Source organism: Rattus norvegicus, chromosome 8 (genome assembly GCF_036323735.1).
Source record: "Rattus norvegicus strain BN/NHsdMcwi chromosome 8, GRCr8, whole genome shotgun sequence".
Lineage (NCBI taxonomy): Eukaryota > Metazoa > Chordata > Mammalia > Rodentia > Muridae > Rattus > Rattus norvegicus.
Genome location: NC_086026.1, coordinates 118,566,547 through 118,584,905, shown reverse-complemented (window position 1 = coordinate 118,584,905; position 18,359 = coordinate 118,566,547). Strand labels below are relative to the sequence as shown.

The following is an 18,359-nucleotide window of genomic DNA, read 5'->3' as shown; positions in this document are numbered from 1 at the left end:
CCGCCCAGGCTATAAAGAAAGGGGAAGTGGTCCAAATATTCATTTATTATAAACGAGGGTGCGGAGTTTGAATGCTCAGAAACACCAATTAACACAAAACTAAAACAGCCAGTGAAACAGGAACCAACAGGGAATATGGAGGCATTCACATCTGGTCCAGAGCTACCATCCAGGCTCTCCACCCCCACCCTTGGTCCAGATAACCCCTGGCCCTGGTGTCCCTGCTACTGGAACAAACTGGACTGTAGTACAGGAGTCAGGTATTCTATGAAGCTGGTGTCAAGGGAAATGGACTGTCAGAGGTCAGGTTTCCTGTTCTCCAGGAACCAAGGATTTCAACCTCACCAATTATCACACATCTGGATACAAAAAACAGGCAATATGTTTGGCTAATCGTAAAAAGACACTGTAGGGAGAAACCAGAGTGTGTAGTAGACAGAGGCCCCTGGCCTGGAAGCCACTGGAGCCTGAATAGTGAATACATGTGGCCCTCTACATAGTCCCAGGAAAGACAGTGGGACCGTCCAGACAGACAGCTGATGGAGACGGACGGGGCTCTCTGCCTAGTGTGCTCTGACATCAGTCACTGACCCACTGCCACTGAGGCCCCTTGTTCTCTGTCCAGCTAAATGCAGCCAAGCCCTGGGAATAAACCCATAGCAGCAGCTAGCTGGCTACTCCCCAAAGCAGGACATGGACCCACAAAAAGCTTGCTCTCCTATGTGTGGCAGGCTATGGCTGGTCACCTTGGGGTGAAGCGGGAAATACCTCCTACCCTATTGTTTTTAATTTACTTGAAATTTCAGAAATTACAATTTCAAGTGAGGAAGAAAACAGATTGGTCCCAACCAGCACTGGTAAGATTTGTGCCTACCTGGTCATCAGCAGAGGAAGCCACATGTCTAGACAAGGCACACGCACCACAGACAGCAGTAAAGAACTCTGCATAGCACTCACACACACATGACATAATCAAATGTTAGCCAAAGAGGCTGGGGGCAGGCTCAGGGAACTGCCTTTGGGGGATCCATGTAGGCCGGGTTGTATGGAGGCTGGCTGGCTCCTGAAAGGAGAGAGGACACAGGTTAGCTGTGGGGACATTGGGCTGCAGGGCAAGCGGGCAGGCAAGCTAGGAGGAAAGGACCCTAGGAGCAGAGGCATGAGTTGGGGGATGGTGCAGGGTTAACCGAATCCACAGTGGTACTCACCAGCCAACGTCTCATGATAGGCTGGTGGCCCTGTGGACTGGGCCAGGTAGGGTGGAGGGTACTGCGTTGGGTAGGGTGCTGCTGGCATTCCTGGCTGGGGGGGCATGGGATGGTAGCCCTGGTATGTTGGTCCAGGATAGCTGGGGGCCACAGGTTGAGGCTGAGGGTAAGCGGTGTGAACCACGGTAGTAGTTGTGGTGTTGGACACGACAGCTGCAAGGAGAATCCGGATTAGTCAAAACCTTAGAGCTCCCTAGGCCAGAAGAAGCCAGGTCTGCCCCTCCCGCTTAGTCAAAACAGGATGCTGGTCATCAACCCTTTCCCGCTCTGGGATCTGCATGCTGGCACAGGAAGGGACACCGGTGGAGCCGGTGGGTAAGGGTAAGCTTACGTCGTGGGCGGCAGCACATCTTATATAGACAGCAGCAGGAGCAGGTAAAGCACACAATGATGGTAGCGATAAACACCACGAAGACGGTCAGGCCGATGGCCACGGTCGCTCCGAACCTGCCGAAGAGCCGTCGTCGTCACCACCACCTTTCACTCTTCCCTAGGACCCCTTTTGGCAAGAGGCTCTTAAGAAATGCCCCCGTTGTTTGGTATGAATCTGTTTTCGGTCTCAGAGTCCTCATGTGTGCAACAGGGCTGCCCTTTGTGAATTTGTGTGACGCCGCCCCCCTCCCAGGCTGGCTCCCTGTACCCACTACCCATACACCTGGCTCTCGCTACCAAGCAACCAACCGAATGGTTGTCAGGCCAGGCCACAAGCCAGGCAAGATGGGATCTGAGTCCAGACAGGCTACCACGTGCTGAATTGCAGCTCAAGCAGGCTTCGTGACATCCCAGGCTGCCCCTCGGTTAACAAGCACGGCCCCATCCCAGGGAGGCTAACTGGGAGGCATCCACAGAATAGAGGGTCTGCTCTTTGACAGCACACAGTGTGGGCTGGAAGTTCACCGGGATTACTGCCAAAACCAGACTGAGCTCTCAACTATCTTCCCGTGGTCCCAGGGCCCTCGGTGCTGCATTCCAATAAAAGGCATCGCATTCAAAACCTAATGAAGTTAACTCCAGGGCATCTGTCCCTCTGAGAGCAGAGAGTGGGGAGGCAAATGCCACCCCTCCCTGCCATGAGGCTTGCTGCTAAAGCACCAAAGCTTTAGCAGGGCCTCTTGGCCAAAGGACAGACTTCCAAAAGGAGCTGAAGCTTGGTTTTGTCACCAAGACAAAACCAGGAGACCATAGGTGTCTCCCCAACAGTCAGGGGCAGGAAAGGACAAAACACATTCACACGGTCCGGCCCGCATGCAGTAGAAGGTTCAGGATCTCTCTTCCTCTCTCTCTAGAACGTGCCCGCTCACCCCATGTTAGCCTCCGCCTTCACTCAAGGGGCTCCTGCAGCCCAGGACTTCCCCTCTTTTCATCGGGGGAAGGGGGGCCACTCAGTTTCAAACTCCTCCCTTTTCAGAGAAAAGGAAATCGAATCTTCTCCCAAGTCTTCCCCATTCCTGACGTCAGTAGCAGGAAGAACAGACTCACAGCCCTCTTAAAGACACAGTGTGACTCAAACACCAGGCAGGCACTGAGAGGCCCCAGGGGTGACACTTTCCCAGCCATGTTCCCAGGCCTCTAAACACAGGCCAGCCCCAGCCTCTAATCTACTCTGCTCACCTGGTCCAGCCCTCAGAACCTGCCTAGGGCAGGCCAAGACCCTGGGTTCTGGCTGACACATAGCAGTTGACAACCATGGTTCCTCCTCTGCTTCCAAGCCAGCACAGAACCCTGGCAGGTCTGATCACATTTCCCAGGGTTGTTTCGAGTGCTGGAGGCTCTCCCAGCCCCTGGAACCACAGACAGCCGTTTGATAGTCACTAGTGACAGAGTGTGTGCCTACCTTTCTGTGGTGCAGAATAAGTATAGTTAACAACTAAAATCTAGGGTTTGCCTAACCAGAGAGTAAAACTTATAAAAAAATTTTAAAAAATTTAAAAAGCCAAGTTCAATCTTAAATTAAAAGTCTAGTGGGGTGTGCTACCACACAGGTAATGCCTGAAACCAGGAGGCTGTTGAGGCAAGAGGATTAAGAGTTCTGATCCAGTCTGATCAACATAGTGAATTCCAGGCAAGCCTGGACTATACTGAGAAAACCTGTCCCCCAAAAACCCAACAAAAAAAATTAGACACTCATTGCAGGACCCACAAACCCAGGGGGCCCAAGGACTCACTTCTCCCTCTTTAAGTCTAGACAGATCACCAGGCACCCGGCTGTGTTCTGCCTCAGGTTTCTGCACACCCAGATCTTCCTGCCTGGGGTGACCCTCTTCCCCACAACCCTCACTCCTACCTAATACCTGTTCTTCTCTGAGACCTCAGCTCAAAGCGCCAGTTCAAGGCGACACATTTCTTAACCACAAAACCACCAGACTCCTTGGCTAATGCTATGACAGAATTAAAGTCTAGCAGAGACAGGTGAAGGATCTCTGAATTTGAGGCTAGCCTCATCTACATTTGAGTTCCAGGCCAGCCAGGGCTATACAGTGGGATCCTGTCTCCAAAACAACAAAAACCGAAAAAAAAAAAAAAACCAAAAACCAAAGTTAAGTGCACCGAGGGAAGACGTATCCTGTGCACGGTGTGACACCTGGGGCTTGGCAGATGTGCTGTACCCTTCCTGTTCTGACCTGTGACTCAGAGGGTAAGGACCAAAGAGAAAGGTCAATGGTGGGATGTAGAAGGCAGAGCTGCTGCAGACCTCAGGCCCTGGCATCTTTTCTGTGGGGCCTTCTCTGAGGTCCCAAGCCACTGTCAAGCGGCAGGGACTGGACCCCTACAATGAAATCCACTCTGTGGACAACAGTGCCCTCAGCGGAAGAGGCTGCACACAGATGTCCAGTGGCGTGTCTCTTTAAGAACGTTCCCAAGAGAAGCAGTCATGGACAGCCCTGCCCCTCAACCGCCTCCTCCGTGCACAATTCTGAGGCTCTGAAAAATAGGAGAAAAAGATAATCCCAGAAACCCGTTCTTCCTCCTAACATGCTGCCCCTCCCCTCTACTTCCAGCTGTCTCCACCCACGACCAAAGCAGCCTTTCCACACACTGTCAGGCCCCTGAGTGGTCTCCACGGAGCAGTCCACACGCACCTCACACTTCCGATTCACCCTTGGATTTGCTGGGGTTGGTGGCTGGGTATGCTGTGCCACTCCACTTCAGTGCAGTCCAACGCTTCCTGCTTGCCCTCAACCCCAACCTTCATCTTGGCTCTCCCTGCCACTGTTCCTCAAATGCTCTTGTGCATCCTCCATATGTTCACACAAACCTTCGAGGCAGGCCCCTGTACCCCAATCCCCATGATGGCTGTGTCTACCTGGCATCTCCGTGCAGGGCCGGATCTGTTTGTCCGTCCATTCTCTCCTTTGTTCCTTACTGGCAGGCAGCTGCTGAACACCACCAATGCCTCCACTCTACCCTCCCAATACCTCTGGTCAGGAAGTCACAGTCTGAACATCATCAACCCACCTCCACTCTACCCTCCCAACATCTCTGGTCAGGAAGTCACGGTCATGCCCAATGACTGCCTGCATGTGTTCCTTTCCTCTGCAGCTTGCTCTGTGGCCGTGGATGGAAACAAGACGCCAGTGTAGGAAGGTAACATGGGGGCTCACGTCTGTAATTCCAGCAATCAGGAAGCAGAGGCAAGAGGACAACAAATTCTGAGCCAGCCCAAAGAACATCCCAGCTAGTCTGGGCTACAGAGCAAGAGCCTGTTTCGAAACAACCATGTGGTTGCTTGGATTTGAACTTAGGACCTCTGGAAGAGTAGTCGGGGCCGAGCCAGCTCTCCAGCCCACGTGCTAAGTCCTCGGGGTGAAAACAGTCATAGAACACCTGTGGCACTAGGCCCCTCTCCCCAGCTGGCAGCCATATGAGTCTTGGTCTTTTCTCTATGCCGGGGCCCTGCCCGGCAGAACCACATATTTAAAGCTGGTTAACTTTCTCTAGTCCCTTGAATTTATTATTATAGGGTGAGAGTCTTGTGGTCTTCCTCTGCAACATATCTAGCTCAAGGCTGGCCTGGGCCACAAAAGACTTTGTCTCAGGAAGGAAGGGAGGGAGGGAGAAAAGGAAGAAAAGCTGAGCAGGAGCCTGGCCAAAAAGTTTAGGGCTACGAGAGCGTGGGGCCTCTGTGAGTGTGGGCAGGAAGACTGGCAACTGCATCCCCCCTTCATGAAGGGGTCATCCCGATCCTAAGGCAGAGCCATCCGCCAGCGCCGTGAACGAGACCCACAAACCTTCACATGGTGACTGAGGCACTTCTGTCGTCTCAGCACCTTGTCTCAACATCACCACAGCCTTCCACCCGTGACCACAGCACCGCCTCACACTCTCTTCCCCATTAGCATAGCCATCACTCTGCCACAGCCATCAACCATCTGACTGTCACCACCCCATTGCCACCATCTCTTCATAGCACGGCAGCCTCTACCAAGTGTCACTTCCTCTCCAGTTACCTCTACCCGTCAGGTACCTACCACCCACCCCATCCTCCAGGTCAATATGGACCAAACCCCTGGACCTTCAACTACCAGTCCCCAACCAGTTACTACCACCACCCCATCTTCTCTCTCTCCGTCATACAGAGGAAACCTGGCTCCCTGGAGGGTCAAAAGTCCTAGTGGGCAAACACCGTCACTACTACAATGGGACACCATCCCAATGACTCTGCGTCATCTTAGTACACAGAGGCTACCCCCAAGCCCACCTGAGCCCTTGCTACTTCTGCCAGGTAAACAGACCCAGCCCACAGGCTTTAATTACCCTGGCATGTTGTCACTGTCAAGACTGGACTGATACTTCAGCGCTGAACCCAGCTGTTCTGGTGTCTCCGGGTGGGCGGAAAATCTGCTAACAGAAAAGAGAAAGCTTATGAGGGACACACTCAGTTCCCACCTGCGCCCCACAACACACTGCCTAGAGGCACACGAGACAGTATGCACACTGGGATCCCAAGCTGTGGTACCACATACACTTCTTGGGCACACTAAAGCCAATCTATAGGACACAGCATATATGAGGCCAAGAAACAACAGACCTCAACCTCTGAGATCTGGAAAGTACCTGCTCTTGAGCATAACAGGATGAGGGTGGAAACAGAGCGAGGGCTACGCTGCCACAAAGTAAAAAAAAAAAAAAGAAAGAAAGAAAAGAAATACAGGGGGGAGAAAAAAGGCAGCAACTCTTCAGAAAACAACAGTCTAAGTTGAAGAAGTCTGTCAAATGCCTGTCATTTCAGCACTGGAGACTGGCAGAAGGATCACAAGATCGGAGGCAACCTGGACTGCTGGGTAAGATGCTTTCTGAGGAGGGAGGGGAGGGAAGGGAGGAAGAGAAGAGAAAGATAGAGGCACCTTGTGGTTATATAGAACAGAATAAAATACTATTAGGTCAAAGTTTACCAAAACAAGAGCCATGACACCCACAATCCCAGCCCTCAGGAAGTAGAGGCAGGGGGATTGGGAGTTAGGGCAAGTCTGGGTTGCAGGAGACCCCATCCCAAATAAAACAGACAATAGTCAGGACCAGCTTAACTAGTTCTTTTTTTTTTTTTTTTCGGAGCTGGGGACCGAACCCAGGGCCTTGCACTTGCTAGGCAAGCGCTCTACCACTGAGCCAAATCCCCAACCCCAGCTTAACTAGTTCTTAGAAGGGAAAAAAATCATTATTAGAATTTATCAAGAAAGACAAAAATTAAGCAAGATGCAGTTGGCTGTGGTACCTCAGAATCCCAGCGCCCAGGAGACGGAGGCAGAGGACCATCTAGAACTCAAGCTTCTTTTAGGCTACAGAATGTATCCCTATATGGGGGGGGGGGGGGGTTAGGTGCAGTAATACATTCCTAGAATTCCAGAAAACAGAGGTAGGAAAATCGGAATTCAAGGTTATTCTTGCCTACTTAGCAAGTTCAAAGCCAGCCTCAACTAAACTATAGAAGATCCTTGTAGGGGTGGGTCTGATGCTAAGGTCCTGTTCCCCAGTTTGTTCTTAATCTGTCAGTAAAGCCATGGGCCAACTGCTGGGCAGAAGGAATAGGCAGGACTTCCGGGTCCCTGGAGAAATGGATAGATGCTAGGAGCGGGGAGACAGAGTTCGCTGTGCTTCTGATAAAGAAAAGTTGACCAGCCATGTGAGATCTCAAAATGGCGTGGCCACACAGGCCGCTCCTACAGGCAGGTGGGCAGGTGGGAGGTGCAGAGATCAGAATATTGGTAAGGCAGGCTTTCCCAGGCTGGAGATAGTAGCGCCCAGCGATTGTGTCATAAGGCAAGTTGAACTTGAACAACTGTGTGTCTGTATCTTTTATCCGGGGATTCAAGGGAAGCCAGGTGGGGGCTGGGGTAGTGTGGTCCATTCCCAGAGTTAAGGCGGGGTAGCAAAAACCCCACACAACAGACCCTGTTTCAAAACACAAAAATAAAACAAAAAGCCCACAAACAAAACACAACAATAACTCAAGAAAAGCCAGGCACAGCAGTGCATGCCTACACTGAGGCCTGAGGATGACTTTGAGTTCAAGGCCATTCTGGACTACATAATAGTGCATGTGGTGCTTGCAGAGGTCAGAAGGGGCCTTGAATTCCACAGGACTGAACTATAGAGAGTTGAGCTGCCATGGATCCCACAGGACTGAACTATAGAGAGTTGAGCTGCCATGTGAGTACTGGGAACTGAACCCCAGTCCTCTGGAAGAAGAGTCAGTGCTAATTACTGAGTATCTCTCCAGCCCCACTTCCTCTCCTTAAAGCAGAGCAAACGAAAATTTACTAAGTTAAAAAAAAAACAAAAAAAAAAAAACCCTCCAAAGAGCGGGAAGGGTACAAAGAGAGGGATACCCCAGACCCTATTTTTTTGTTTGAGATGGGGTCTCCCTGTTATATAGCTCTGACCGTCCTGAAACTTGCTATATAGGCCCAAGTTAGCCTTGAACTCACAGAGATCCAGCTGCCTTTGCATCCTCCTGCGTTCTGGGATTAAAGGTGTGCACTACCATGCACAGAGGTTCAGTACCAGAGAGGAGGGAGAGAGCTAGCTCCTGACAGTTGTCCTCTGATGTCGACAGTGTACCAGGCATTTGTGTGCCCGTGCACATAAAAATAATGTAACTCAGGTTGGAGAGACGGCTCAGTGGTTAAGAGCACTGGCTGCTCTTCCAGAGGTCCTGAGTTCAAATCCCAGCAACCACATGGTGGCTCATAACCATCTGTAATGAGATCTGATGCCCTCTTCTGGTGTGTCTGAAGACAGCTACAGTGTATCATAAATATTTTTAAAAAAATAATGTAACTCTGAAAGTGTTTAAAGAATAAACACAGGGACTGACAGAAGCTATGGTTGGGGCAATGACATGGCTCAGAGGGTAAAGGTGCTTGCTGACAAGCCTGAGGCCCTGAGTTTGGTCTCAGAACCTACACGCTGGGAGAAAACTGACTTGTGAAAGTCAACATCGGCCACCCACATAGAAGGTACAACATGTTTACATCCACACACACCAAACATAATAAAAAACTAAACAGTGAAATTACCGGGAAGAACTTAGAGACCAAAGACAGAGCAACTCTGAAACCTGAAGTACCCTAGAAAGACACTGAAGAGATTTCTAAGCAAACATGGGAAGCCCTGGCTTCCTTGATTGTGCATGAGAAGTACAAGAGAGAGGAGAATCAAAGGGAAGAAATCAGAACGGCAAGATTTGGAAAAGGGAGGAAGGGAATGGAGGTTTGATCCCTAGCACAAAACAAAACAAAACCCCCCAAAAAAGCAAACCCCCAAAGACAAGGAGAGTTCTCAGCCTAGTTATGTTGCAGACAATAAGACTGCATCCCAAAAGCCAGATGATAGGGAGATTAGAACGGCCGTACACCAGGTTAGCCCAGAAGTGCTACCAGTTAGAACTGAAGGAGCAGAGACAAGGATCTGAGGGATGCTACAGGACTCAGCTCCCACAGGACCCAACCGTGGTGCTATGCCATCGTGCACCACTGTCCAAGACCAAGAAAGGACCTCAAGGACAATCTATGGAAGCTGCATGGCCATCCCTCCAGGTTGGACTGCACCCGTGGGAAGGTGATGCTCAGTCGCTGAAGACTTGGCTCTGCCTTGCTTTTTCCGAGTTAGAGATCATTGTGGAGCCTTATCGTCCCCTGGTGGCCTGGATGTGTCAGTGCACATCTTCAATCCCAGCATTTGGGAGGCAGAGGCAGGGAGGCAGTTTGAGGTCAATCTGGCCTACATAGAGAGTTCCAGGACAGCCAGGACTACATAGCGAGACTCTGCATCAAAAAAAAAAAAAAAAAAAAAAAAAAATATCAAAGTAAACAAATGCAGGAACTGGAGAGATGGCTCAGTGGTGAAGAGCGCTTTGCTGTTCTTATACAAAACCCAACTTTGGTTCCCAGGCCCCACATGGTGGCTCAGAACTGTTTAACTCCAGTTCCAGGGGACATTTTGATTATAGTAGGTATATGGTGCACATACATACATACTTACATACAGGCAGGCAAATACATACATGCACACAAAATAAAAATAAATAACATTTTAAAAAGATTTATTTATTTATTTATTTATTATGCATACAGTGGTCTGCCTGGATGTTTGTCTGCAGGTCAGAAGAGGGCATTGGATCCCATTACAGATGGTTGTGAGCCACCATGGTGGGAATTGAACTCAGAACCCCTGGAAGAGCAGTCAGTGCTCTTAACTGCTGAGCCATCTCTCCAGCCCCAATAAACAAATCTTAAATAAATAAAATATAGTGACAGTGCCTACGGGGCAACATCTGAGGCCATCCTCCAGTCTCTACATATACTTGAGCTATATGCATGTGTGCACTCATGCGCGTTCTCTCTCTCTCTCTCTCTCTCTCTCTCTCTCTCTCTCTCTCTCTCGTTTGCCTTGTTAAATCTGGGGCTTTCTGGCTGGGAATGCTCCTAGCTACATCCTAAGTGACCTACCACATCTAAATGCAATAAACACCTAAGCTGGGGCTGATGCATGCCTCACAGTTCCAACTATTTAGTATTTACAGATAGGAAGGTTGTTTGAGACCATCCTGGGCAACCCAAGAAGATCCTGTATCAAAAAAAAAGAATAAAAGAAGGAAGTGAAAAGAGAGCTGGGGGTTGGGGATTTAGCTCAGTGGTAGAGCGCTTGCCTAGCAAGTGCAAGGCCCTGGGTTCGGTCCCCAGCTCCGAAAAAAAAAAAAAGAAAAGAAAAGAGAGCTGGAAAGATGGGTCAGCAGTTGAGAGCACTGGCGCCTCTTCCAGAGGACCTAGGTTGCAATCCCAGCATTCACATGGCGGCCCACAAATGTCTTTAACTGGAGTTCCAGGGGATTCTGGCTTTTGAGGGCACTGTCTGTATACAATGTACAGAAACACATGCAGGTAAAACACCCGTACACATAACTTAAAAATAAGTAATCTCTTAAATGTCCTAAAGGACAGTTCAGTGAGTAGAGTTCCTGCCTAGCATGCGCAAGGCCATGGGTTCAATCCTCAGCCCTGCATAAAACCGGGTGCAGTGTCGCACACCTGCAATTCTAGCACTTGGGAGGCAAAAACATCGGAAGTCCCTGCATGTATATACTGTGTTCAAACTAGCCTGGGCTACGTGAGACCCTATCTTTTTTTTTTTTTTTTGGAGCTGGGGACGTGAGATCCTATCTTAAAATAAGTTTTTAAGCTGGGCAGTGGTGGACCTCACCTTTAATCCCAGCACTTAGTAGGCAGAGAAAGGCAGATCTCTGAGTTCGAGGCCACCTAGTCTACAGCCAGAGCTACACAGAAACCAATCTTTAAAGAACAACAACAACAATAACAACAATAACAACACGGGTTTTTTTGTTTTGTTTTGTTTTTGTTTTTTTTTCTTTTTTTCGGAGCTGGGGACCGAACCCAGGGCCTAGCAAGCGCTCTACCACTGAGCTAAATCCCCAACCCCCAACACTTTTTTTTAAATAAAGATTTATTCATTTATTATATATAAGTACACTGTAGCTGTCTTCAGATACACCAGAAGAGGGCATCGGATCTCTTTACAGATGGTTGTGAGCCACCATGTGGTTGCTGGGATTTGAACTCAGAACCTCTGGAAGAGCAGTCGGGTGCTCTTAACCACTGAGCCATCTCTCCAGCCCCCCAACACGGTTTTTTTAGTAATAAGATTAACATAATGAAAAATTTAAAAACAGTATCTATAAGCCAAGCATGGTGACGCACACCTTTAATGCCAGCACTCGTGGAGCGGAGGCAGGCAGTTCTCTGCGAATCCGAGGCCAGCCAGAGCTACAGTTAGACCCTCGCTAGGTGTGTATGGAGTGTGTGTGGGTCAGACAACCAACAATTATTCTCACTGACTCTGCGGCATCAGTGGGAACTTCTTACAGACTCATGCAATGCAGGAGGAAGGGGCACCGAGAAGCCACTGCCGCAGCTATGTGTCAACATCTCTGGACTCCGAGAATGACATAGCTATGACAGCTGCCTTATGAGAGGTCAAACAGTAGAGGTACTCGCTGGGACACCCCAAAAATGTACCCATAAAACAATGCAGCCTTTTAAAGAATACAGACGCAAGTGTATACCTTAAACACAGTAGACCGGGGTGCCCATGGGATGGGAAGGGAGCAGACTGGCCATGAGACACTGAAGCAGACACAGACGGTGTGGTCTGAGCTTGAGCTAAGTGGGACCACTAGACCTCTCAAACTGCGGCCAAGCACAAAGGAAAACATAGCCTGACGCCGAGAGACACTGCTTGGTCCTCACCAATGACCACAGTCTATTGGAAGATGAAATATAAACGCATAAGCTCTCCTGGGAGAACACAGCCGAGCTCTCTCTGGGCACGCATCCACACCCTGCACCTTGTGTAGCATACACAGAGCCACAGCATATACACAATGTGGGGTTCCCTCATAACCTGGTGCCCGCCCCGAGTACCTGTGGGTTCAAGCACACCCCCAAAGCCTAAGCGGCTGAGGCCACTGAGCAAAACAGAGCCTTGGGTGGTGAGGGGGACCGGGACAGAATAGGAGTCCCTATTCTAGCTCAATGCACAGCACTGTCACTGTCTTCAGACACACCATAGAGGGCATCGGATCCCATTACAGATGGCTGTGAGCCACCATGTGGTTGCTGGGAATTGAACTCAGGACCTCTGGAAGAGCAGTCAGTGTTCTTAACCACTGAGCCATCGCTCCAGCCTGCACAGCCCACTATCTTGAGAGGCCAGAGGGGCCAGGCACTCTCCAGGAATGGACTGGGGTTCCTCCCCCTCTCCCTCCTCTGCACACACCTACCTGGACTCTGGCTCAGGGCACATTTCCTCATTCCACTGGATTTTCTTCAGCACGTCAGAGCAGCAGTATTGGCTGGAACAGGAGCCACAACAGAAGTCAGGACAGGACTCTGGGATCGAATTGTCTTCACCGAAGGGCCTGCACAGCTCGCCATGGGCTGAAGGACAGAGACAAGCTTGTTCTCCTCCGTCCCATAGGTCAGGTCTCATCCACACCCCAGGCAATGGTAGAGATGTCCCCTGTGCAGCCACCAGGCACAAGCACACTTTAGGCCACCTCAGTGGACCACCCTCCTACCAAGCCTTTGCCCTGTCCTCTGGGCCATAGCAAGGTGTCCTGCACCCCTTGGCAGTCTGTTGGCTTCCTGGCAGAGGACTGACTTGTCTAAGTGTAAACCTGAGTAGGCTATTTGCTGCTCTCAGGATCCCCTATTTTTAAATCAAGACCCCAAGGCACAGTGTCCACTGCAAAGGCCCTCAGCAATCACCCTTTCTGCCTCACCTCTCTTGCCTGTCCCTCACCCGAGACGCCTTATTCCTAGCCACCTCCAGGAAGCTGCCAAGGCCAGGAGGTGTACAGCTGAACACACACCCATCGGTCTGTCCAATATTTAATCCTCACTACCTTCATAGCAGCCTCACCTGTCAGACACAAATGCAGAGAGAGAGGCCTGACCGTCAGCCTTACCAATGGGCCGAACGCTAACCAAGTCACAATGACGCTTACCACGGAAGTCTCTGTAAAGCACTTATCCCTAGGCTGGGCATGGGGTGGTACTAGAGAATGTGGCACTGTGTGAGATCCTCTCACACAGGCTCTCAGTCCAAGCGCCAGCACGCAAATCCCAATAAACAAGGTCACATTGGGAGAAGAGCCCGGGGTACCAACAAGCTTTACAACACTCTGGGAAGACGCCATACATCGTGTCCGTGTCCTTAGGCCACACTAGCAAACCTGAAGCCCACACCCAGGAGAACTCCCCCCGTGAAAAACCCCCATCGGACTACATCTGTGGATGGTCCCTTACATGGACTGTGGACTGTGGAAGCCGTCCTGGTCAGCACATGAACCCTGGTCAGAATGCCCAGCCAGATCAGTCAGTATAGCGTGCACCTTGGGGCTGGCAGATGAGGCCCAGGGGAAGAGGCACTATATGACAGGCTGAGAAAAGTTAACTTGGAGGTAAAGACTGCTACGTTTTTGTTGTTGTTTTTGACAGAACCTTGCTCTGGGCAAACCACGAAATGGGTATATCTGACCACTGCAGGCCCAGTTCTGCCAGCTCACCACCTGAGAGTGAACCAGGCTGCGATCAATTCTGAGGCTGAAGAGCCCACACCAGTGAGACTTCTTGCTTTCTTTGTAGGGCAAGGTCTCACTAGCTTGCCTGGAAACTCACAATCTAGGCCAAACTGGCCTCAAGCTCACAGAGATCTTCCCGCCTCTGCCTCTGGAGTGTTGAGATTAAAGACATCTTCCTATGCCCACACTAGTGGGTCTTTCGGGCGGACACCCTCCAGACACAGGACTCAACCCTCTAGTCTGGAGAGCCTCCTGGAGCCTTGATCCGGGGTTAGCTGACTCCCCTCTCATATCCAAATTCTTGTCAGGCCTCAGGAAACAGCCCCTTTCCTCCAGGAAGCCACCCATCGCAACAGAATCAACTTCCCATAGCCAGGCAGGGGACGGTTCCAATGCACACCCGAACAGTCCCCCACCCTGCCCCTCCAAGCTCAAGTGAGTCATCCTTCTAGGCTGAAGAGGGAAAGAGGTGTCTCCTTCCCAAGCCAGCCTGAGGGCCCAGCTTCTCCAGGAACACAGAGTTGTAGAGGCAGCAGATCCGGGGCTCCCAGCCAGGAAACAAGTTGAGAGGGATAACCTCTGCTGGAGGGGCCAGGCTGCCTGGGAGCCTAAAGCTAACCCCAGGCGGGAATCCTGCTCCAGCCCCTGGAACAGGTAGGGCCTACACACCGTGAAGAACACAACAAAGGTGGGTAGTATCAGTTCGTGAGGGAAGAGGTGACAAGATGAAGTCAGTGGTGGGGTTCGCAGACGCCCCTAGGTTATCAGGGGGTCAAGTCGTAGAACTCAAAGACTGGTACTGTCTGGCTCCTTCCGGAGACAGCTAGGGGAAGTGTCTGACCCGACCTGGTCCCTGGGGAGCACACACCGCCCCCTCCTCCCAGGCTTACCACCCGGAGACGGCAGTAGCAACAACAGCAGCAGCGAAAGGGTCCACGGAGAGGGCGCCGGCGCAGCCATGGCGGGACGGACGGACGGACGGACAAACAGACGCATCAAGCCCAGGACCAAGCCCAGGACCACGGTGCAGCCACAACCTCCGCGACCAGCGCGGCTCTAGCCTCCTTGCCCCGCCCCGGTCGGTTTCCGGAACCCCCGCCCGAGAGGGGAGGAGGTGGGAGGGAAGGGAAGCGGCCACCCCTCCCAGCCTGGCCTTGGGAGACTCCCGCACCCGTCCGAGAAAGTTTGAGACAGGTTTGCCAGATGCAGGAGGAGGGGGTGGTGCCCCCAAGTTGCTCTCTGCATACGGGCTACTTTTGCGTAAAAGGGGAGACCCTCTTGCGGCTGACTTAGCTGCTCGGAAAAGATCTCCGTGGCAACGTTGATCCTAACACTTGAGCACCAGCTGTGTACAGCTGGTACACGGCTCCAACTTTGCCCTCAGGGAAGCTGCGATTTTCTTGCTGGCTCATTGGATCCCCACACAGATTTACCGGGAGGACCATGTAGATTGCTCAACAAATTCAAGTTCCTATTAGCAGATTTCCAGGACCTCAGTCTGAGGAATGTCGCCCCTCAGTGATCAAGACCACCTCCAGGCAGCTGCTCACCCTGGCTCAGGGGTCCGATCTATCCTGAGGTAAGAACTAACAGCTCCCAGGGTATACACAGGCCACCTCCCGACGGAATTCTAACAGGCTGCCCCTTACCCTCAGTGTGGGACAAAGTTCCTAACAAGGCCAGGAAAGGGAGGTACGGTGTTCCTGTGCCCAGCATCTGGCACACCTAGTATTTTCTTTTCCCGACTGATCCCAAGAAATGCCCGCTGGTCAGTGTGTGCTCTGCGCTGTACCTTCACACATTCCTCATCTGAGACTGGGGCATTGTTGTAGACAAAGATCAGGCCCTGAAGAGATGGCGTGGGGGGGGGGGGGGAGTTGGGGATTTAGCTCAGTGGTAGAGTGCTTGCCTAGCAAGCACAAGGCCCTGGGTTCGGTCCCCAGCTCCAAAAAACAAAACAAGAGATGGCCTGGAAGGGAGCCAGCAGCCATTCAGCCTGTAGGATTATAGGGAGCCGGGAAAGGAAACAAAACAAACTGGTTCCTTCTGGTCAAGAGGATGAAATCTTTAAACTATCATATGTAAAAGAATTAATTTAGTGGTCAGGCCAAAGGATTACCCTGTCAGCAAGACAGGGCCACTCCTAGGAAGACAGGCTCATTTTAAGCTGTGCTAAAGGATCAGTGGAATAATCGGATCCTTTAATGAGATACTATATTTTTCCTTCCCAGAATTCCTGGCCCCCCAGCACAGTTCCTACAAGCTGCCATGAGGTTCTGTGGAGTCTCCTTTTCTCTTTCCCCCCTTTTCTGCCCTTCTGAATGCTTGTCAGAACATAACTTTGTTTTTTGCTAATACTTTGGGCTTCCTCTAAAGCTCTACTCTGCCTTCCTCACTGGTTTAACACCAAGAGGATGACATTTTTCCTTCTCTTCCTCCTCCTCCTCCAGACACAGAAGGAGTTTTTGTTTTGCCTTTGACAAGGGTCTCACTACACAGATCTGCCTCAACTTCACACAGGTCCGACTGCTTCTACCTCCCCGAAAGGTGTGTGCCACCCTGGCCAGCCAGGCTTCGCTTTTAAACGATAATATAGTTGTCCTCTTTGAATAAACTTTGGCTTCGCTTGGCTTTCATGGCTGAGTAGCATCCCCGGCTCCATTAGGGTGATTGATTGCCCTGGGGAGAGGCGGATCAGCACATAAAAGCACCTCTTGCGGAGGGGCTGAATCCATTCCCAGCGCCCATGTGTTGGCTCACAACCATCTCTAGCTCCAGTGCCTGGTGATCCCATGCTCTCTTCTGACCTCTGTGGTCACCAGGCACACATACCTGAAGGGAGGGGACCACTCATACACACAAATACAAAAATTCTCTTCAGCCATCATGAAAGGACAGCATAGACCTTACCGTCTGTCTCCATTTAAGGACCAGGCCAGATTTCAAAAGAAAGGCCATAAGGCACCAGCTGCAGGAATAGACCTTAGTGAGTTCCAGGAACTAGGCCCTAAGACACTGACAACAGGGACAGACATAAAACTCGCTCCCAAAGAACAGCCTGGGGATAACCACAGAAATGGGGAAATATCTTATCTCAGGATGGGCCATCTGCGCCGGGCAGCCCCATCTCATCGTATGGTTAACCGTTCGTGACATGGGAATGCAGACCACTGTGAGCCTCCAGCACCCACCAATGAAATTGTAGATTACCTAATCCCTCTAAAGACTTGCCCCATTCTCCTTAAGAAGGCCTGTGTGCCTTTGTCTGGGGTCACCATTCCAAAGAATGGTTGCCTCTGCAGAATAAAAGCTCTTTGTCTTTGCATACTGAGTCTGAGGCTTTCCTTCAGTGATTTTCAGACCCTTACAACTGTGACTCTCAGAAGCCAGATAGGATGGGCATGGCTGGGTGTGGGTGCAGCCCAGGCCTGGGCAGGGAGGCAAGCCCGAGCAGAGCTAGCCCGGGGGCCTTGTTTTTCTCACCCAGCACCTGCGCTCTTTTCATCCATTTTGGATGGTGGTCAGTCAGAGACTCCTTCCTCAACATCCGTTGTGCCTAGAGCAAGAACTTTTACCGCAGGCGCTGCCAGCCAGTGATCTGTACCCTCAGATGCATCAGTGTGAGAGGAGGGCAGGGTTGGCTAGCTAGTCAGATATCAGTAGGCATGGCGGTCTCAGGACTAGAGCCCCCTTTTCTTTGATCTTTGGACCCCACCTCCTTTGTCCCAGATTAACACTAATTTTGAGGAAAGAGAAAATATTACATTTGCTCTTCCTTGGAATTTGAATCCTAGTGGTTAATCAGCAGCGAACTCCGCCCTGGGCTACAAATGTCTCTGTGGACAAGACCCTTTGAGGAAAACAGCAGGAAGTTCCTTTGTCCAGCCCTCCCAGGACAAGGAGAAAATCCTGTTTTCACAAGCTCACAGGACTGTTGAGGGCCAGTGGGCGAAGACACAGGCAGCCAGACCCAGCCTGGCCCCCTGCTCCATGCCCAGGACCCACGTGGCAGAGCCAAGAAGCATCAGCAAGTGGTCCACACGAACACCATGACACCTGTGGCCCCCTGCATCCCATCCACATGAACATCAGGACATCTGTGGCCCCCTGCATCCCATCCACATGAACATCATGACACCTGTGGCCCCCTGCATCCCATCAGCATGAACACCATGACACCTGTGGCCCCCTGCATCCCATAAATATAATGTTAAAGATGAGTTACTTCTCTACACTCAAGCCCTTCCCTTTACTTAAGGGTGCTCTCTGAGGAACCGCCTTTCTAGCTGTCTGAGCCCAATTATTTTCCAGCCCAATTATCTTCAAGTGGTAACTCCTCTGGCTGCAACTCACAGACTTCAGTGAGGTACAGTGAAAGCCAGGACACTCCTGTGAGGCCTGACTCTATAATCCAAGGGAGAAGATGATCAAATGTGGGCAACTACCACAGCCATTTGTGTGTTTGTGGTGTCAGGTTTCAACCCCAGGCCTCT

The 18,359-nt window shown here is 51.1% G+C and overlaps 1 protein-coding gene and 2 long non-coding RNA genes across 7 annotated transcripts; 2 read left to right on the top strand and 1 right to left on the bottom strand.

Annotated features, from left to right (window-relative positions):
- Nucleotides 1-25: 25 nt before the first annotated feature.
- On the bottom strand, nucleotides 26-14,931 carry Shisa5 (shisa family member 5). Of its 5 annotated transcripts, none has more exons than NM_001395736.1 (6): nucleotides 14,757-14,931; nucleotides 12,565-12,721; nucleotides 6,024-6,110; nucleotides 1,600-1,715; nucleotides 1,209-1,421; nucleotides 26-1,063 (listed from the first exon to the last, which is right to left on the bottom strand). In NM_001395736.1, exons 1-6 carry the CDS (start codon nucleotides 14,860-14,862, stop codon nucleotides 1,005-1,007), a joined length of 738 nt encoding a protein of 245 aa, NP_001382665.1. In that variant the 5' UTR covers nucleotides 14,863-14,931; the 3' UTR covers nucleotides 26-1,004. The 5 variants fall into 5 exon arrangements, with proteins under 5 accessions (NP_001382665.1, NP_001382666.1, NP_001382667.1 ...); NM_001395737.1 differs by having other exon boundaries at nucleotides 6,024-6,107; NM_001395738.1 differs by lacking the exon at nucleotides 6,024-6,110.
- Nucleotides 14,932-15,304: 373 nt separating this feature from the next.
- On the top strand, nucleotides 15,305-18,086 carry LOC100911671 (uncharacterized). The gene is made up of 2 exons (XR_594124.4): nucleotides 15,305-15,445; nucleotides 17,661-18,086. It is a non-coding gene; the product is annotated as an uncharacterized LOC100911671 (long non-coding RNA).
- On the top strand, nucleotides 16,317-17,197 carry LOC134480237 (uncharacterized). The gene is made up of 2 exons (XR_010054488.1): nucleotides 16,317-16,413; nucleotides 16,965-17,197. It is a non-coding gene; the product is annotated as an uncharacterized LOC134480237 (long non-coding RNA).
- Nucleotides 18,087-18,359: the final 273 nt, after the last annotated feature.

Coding starts and splice junctions, on each gene's coding strand:
- Shisa5 (NM_001395736.1), bottom strand. CDS start 14,862: ATGCGTCTGTTTGTCCGTCCGTCCGTCCGTCCCGCCATGGCTGCGCCG. Junction 6,111..12,564: donor TGCCCTGAGCCAGAGTCCAG/GTAGGTGTGTGC, acceptor CTTTTCTGTTAG/CAGATTTTCCGCCCACCCGG. Junction 1,064..1,208: donor CTATCATGAGACGTTGGCTG/GTGAGTACCACT, acceptor CTCTCCTTTCAG/GAGCCAGCCAGCCTCCATAC.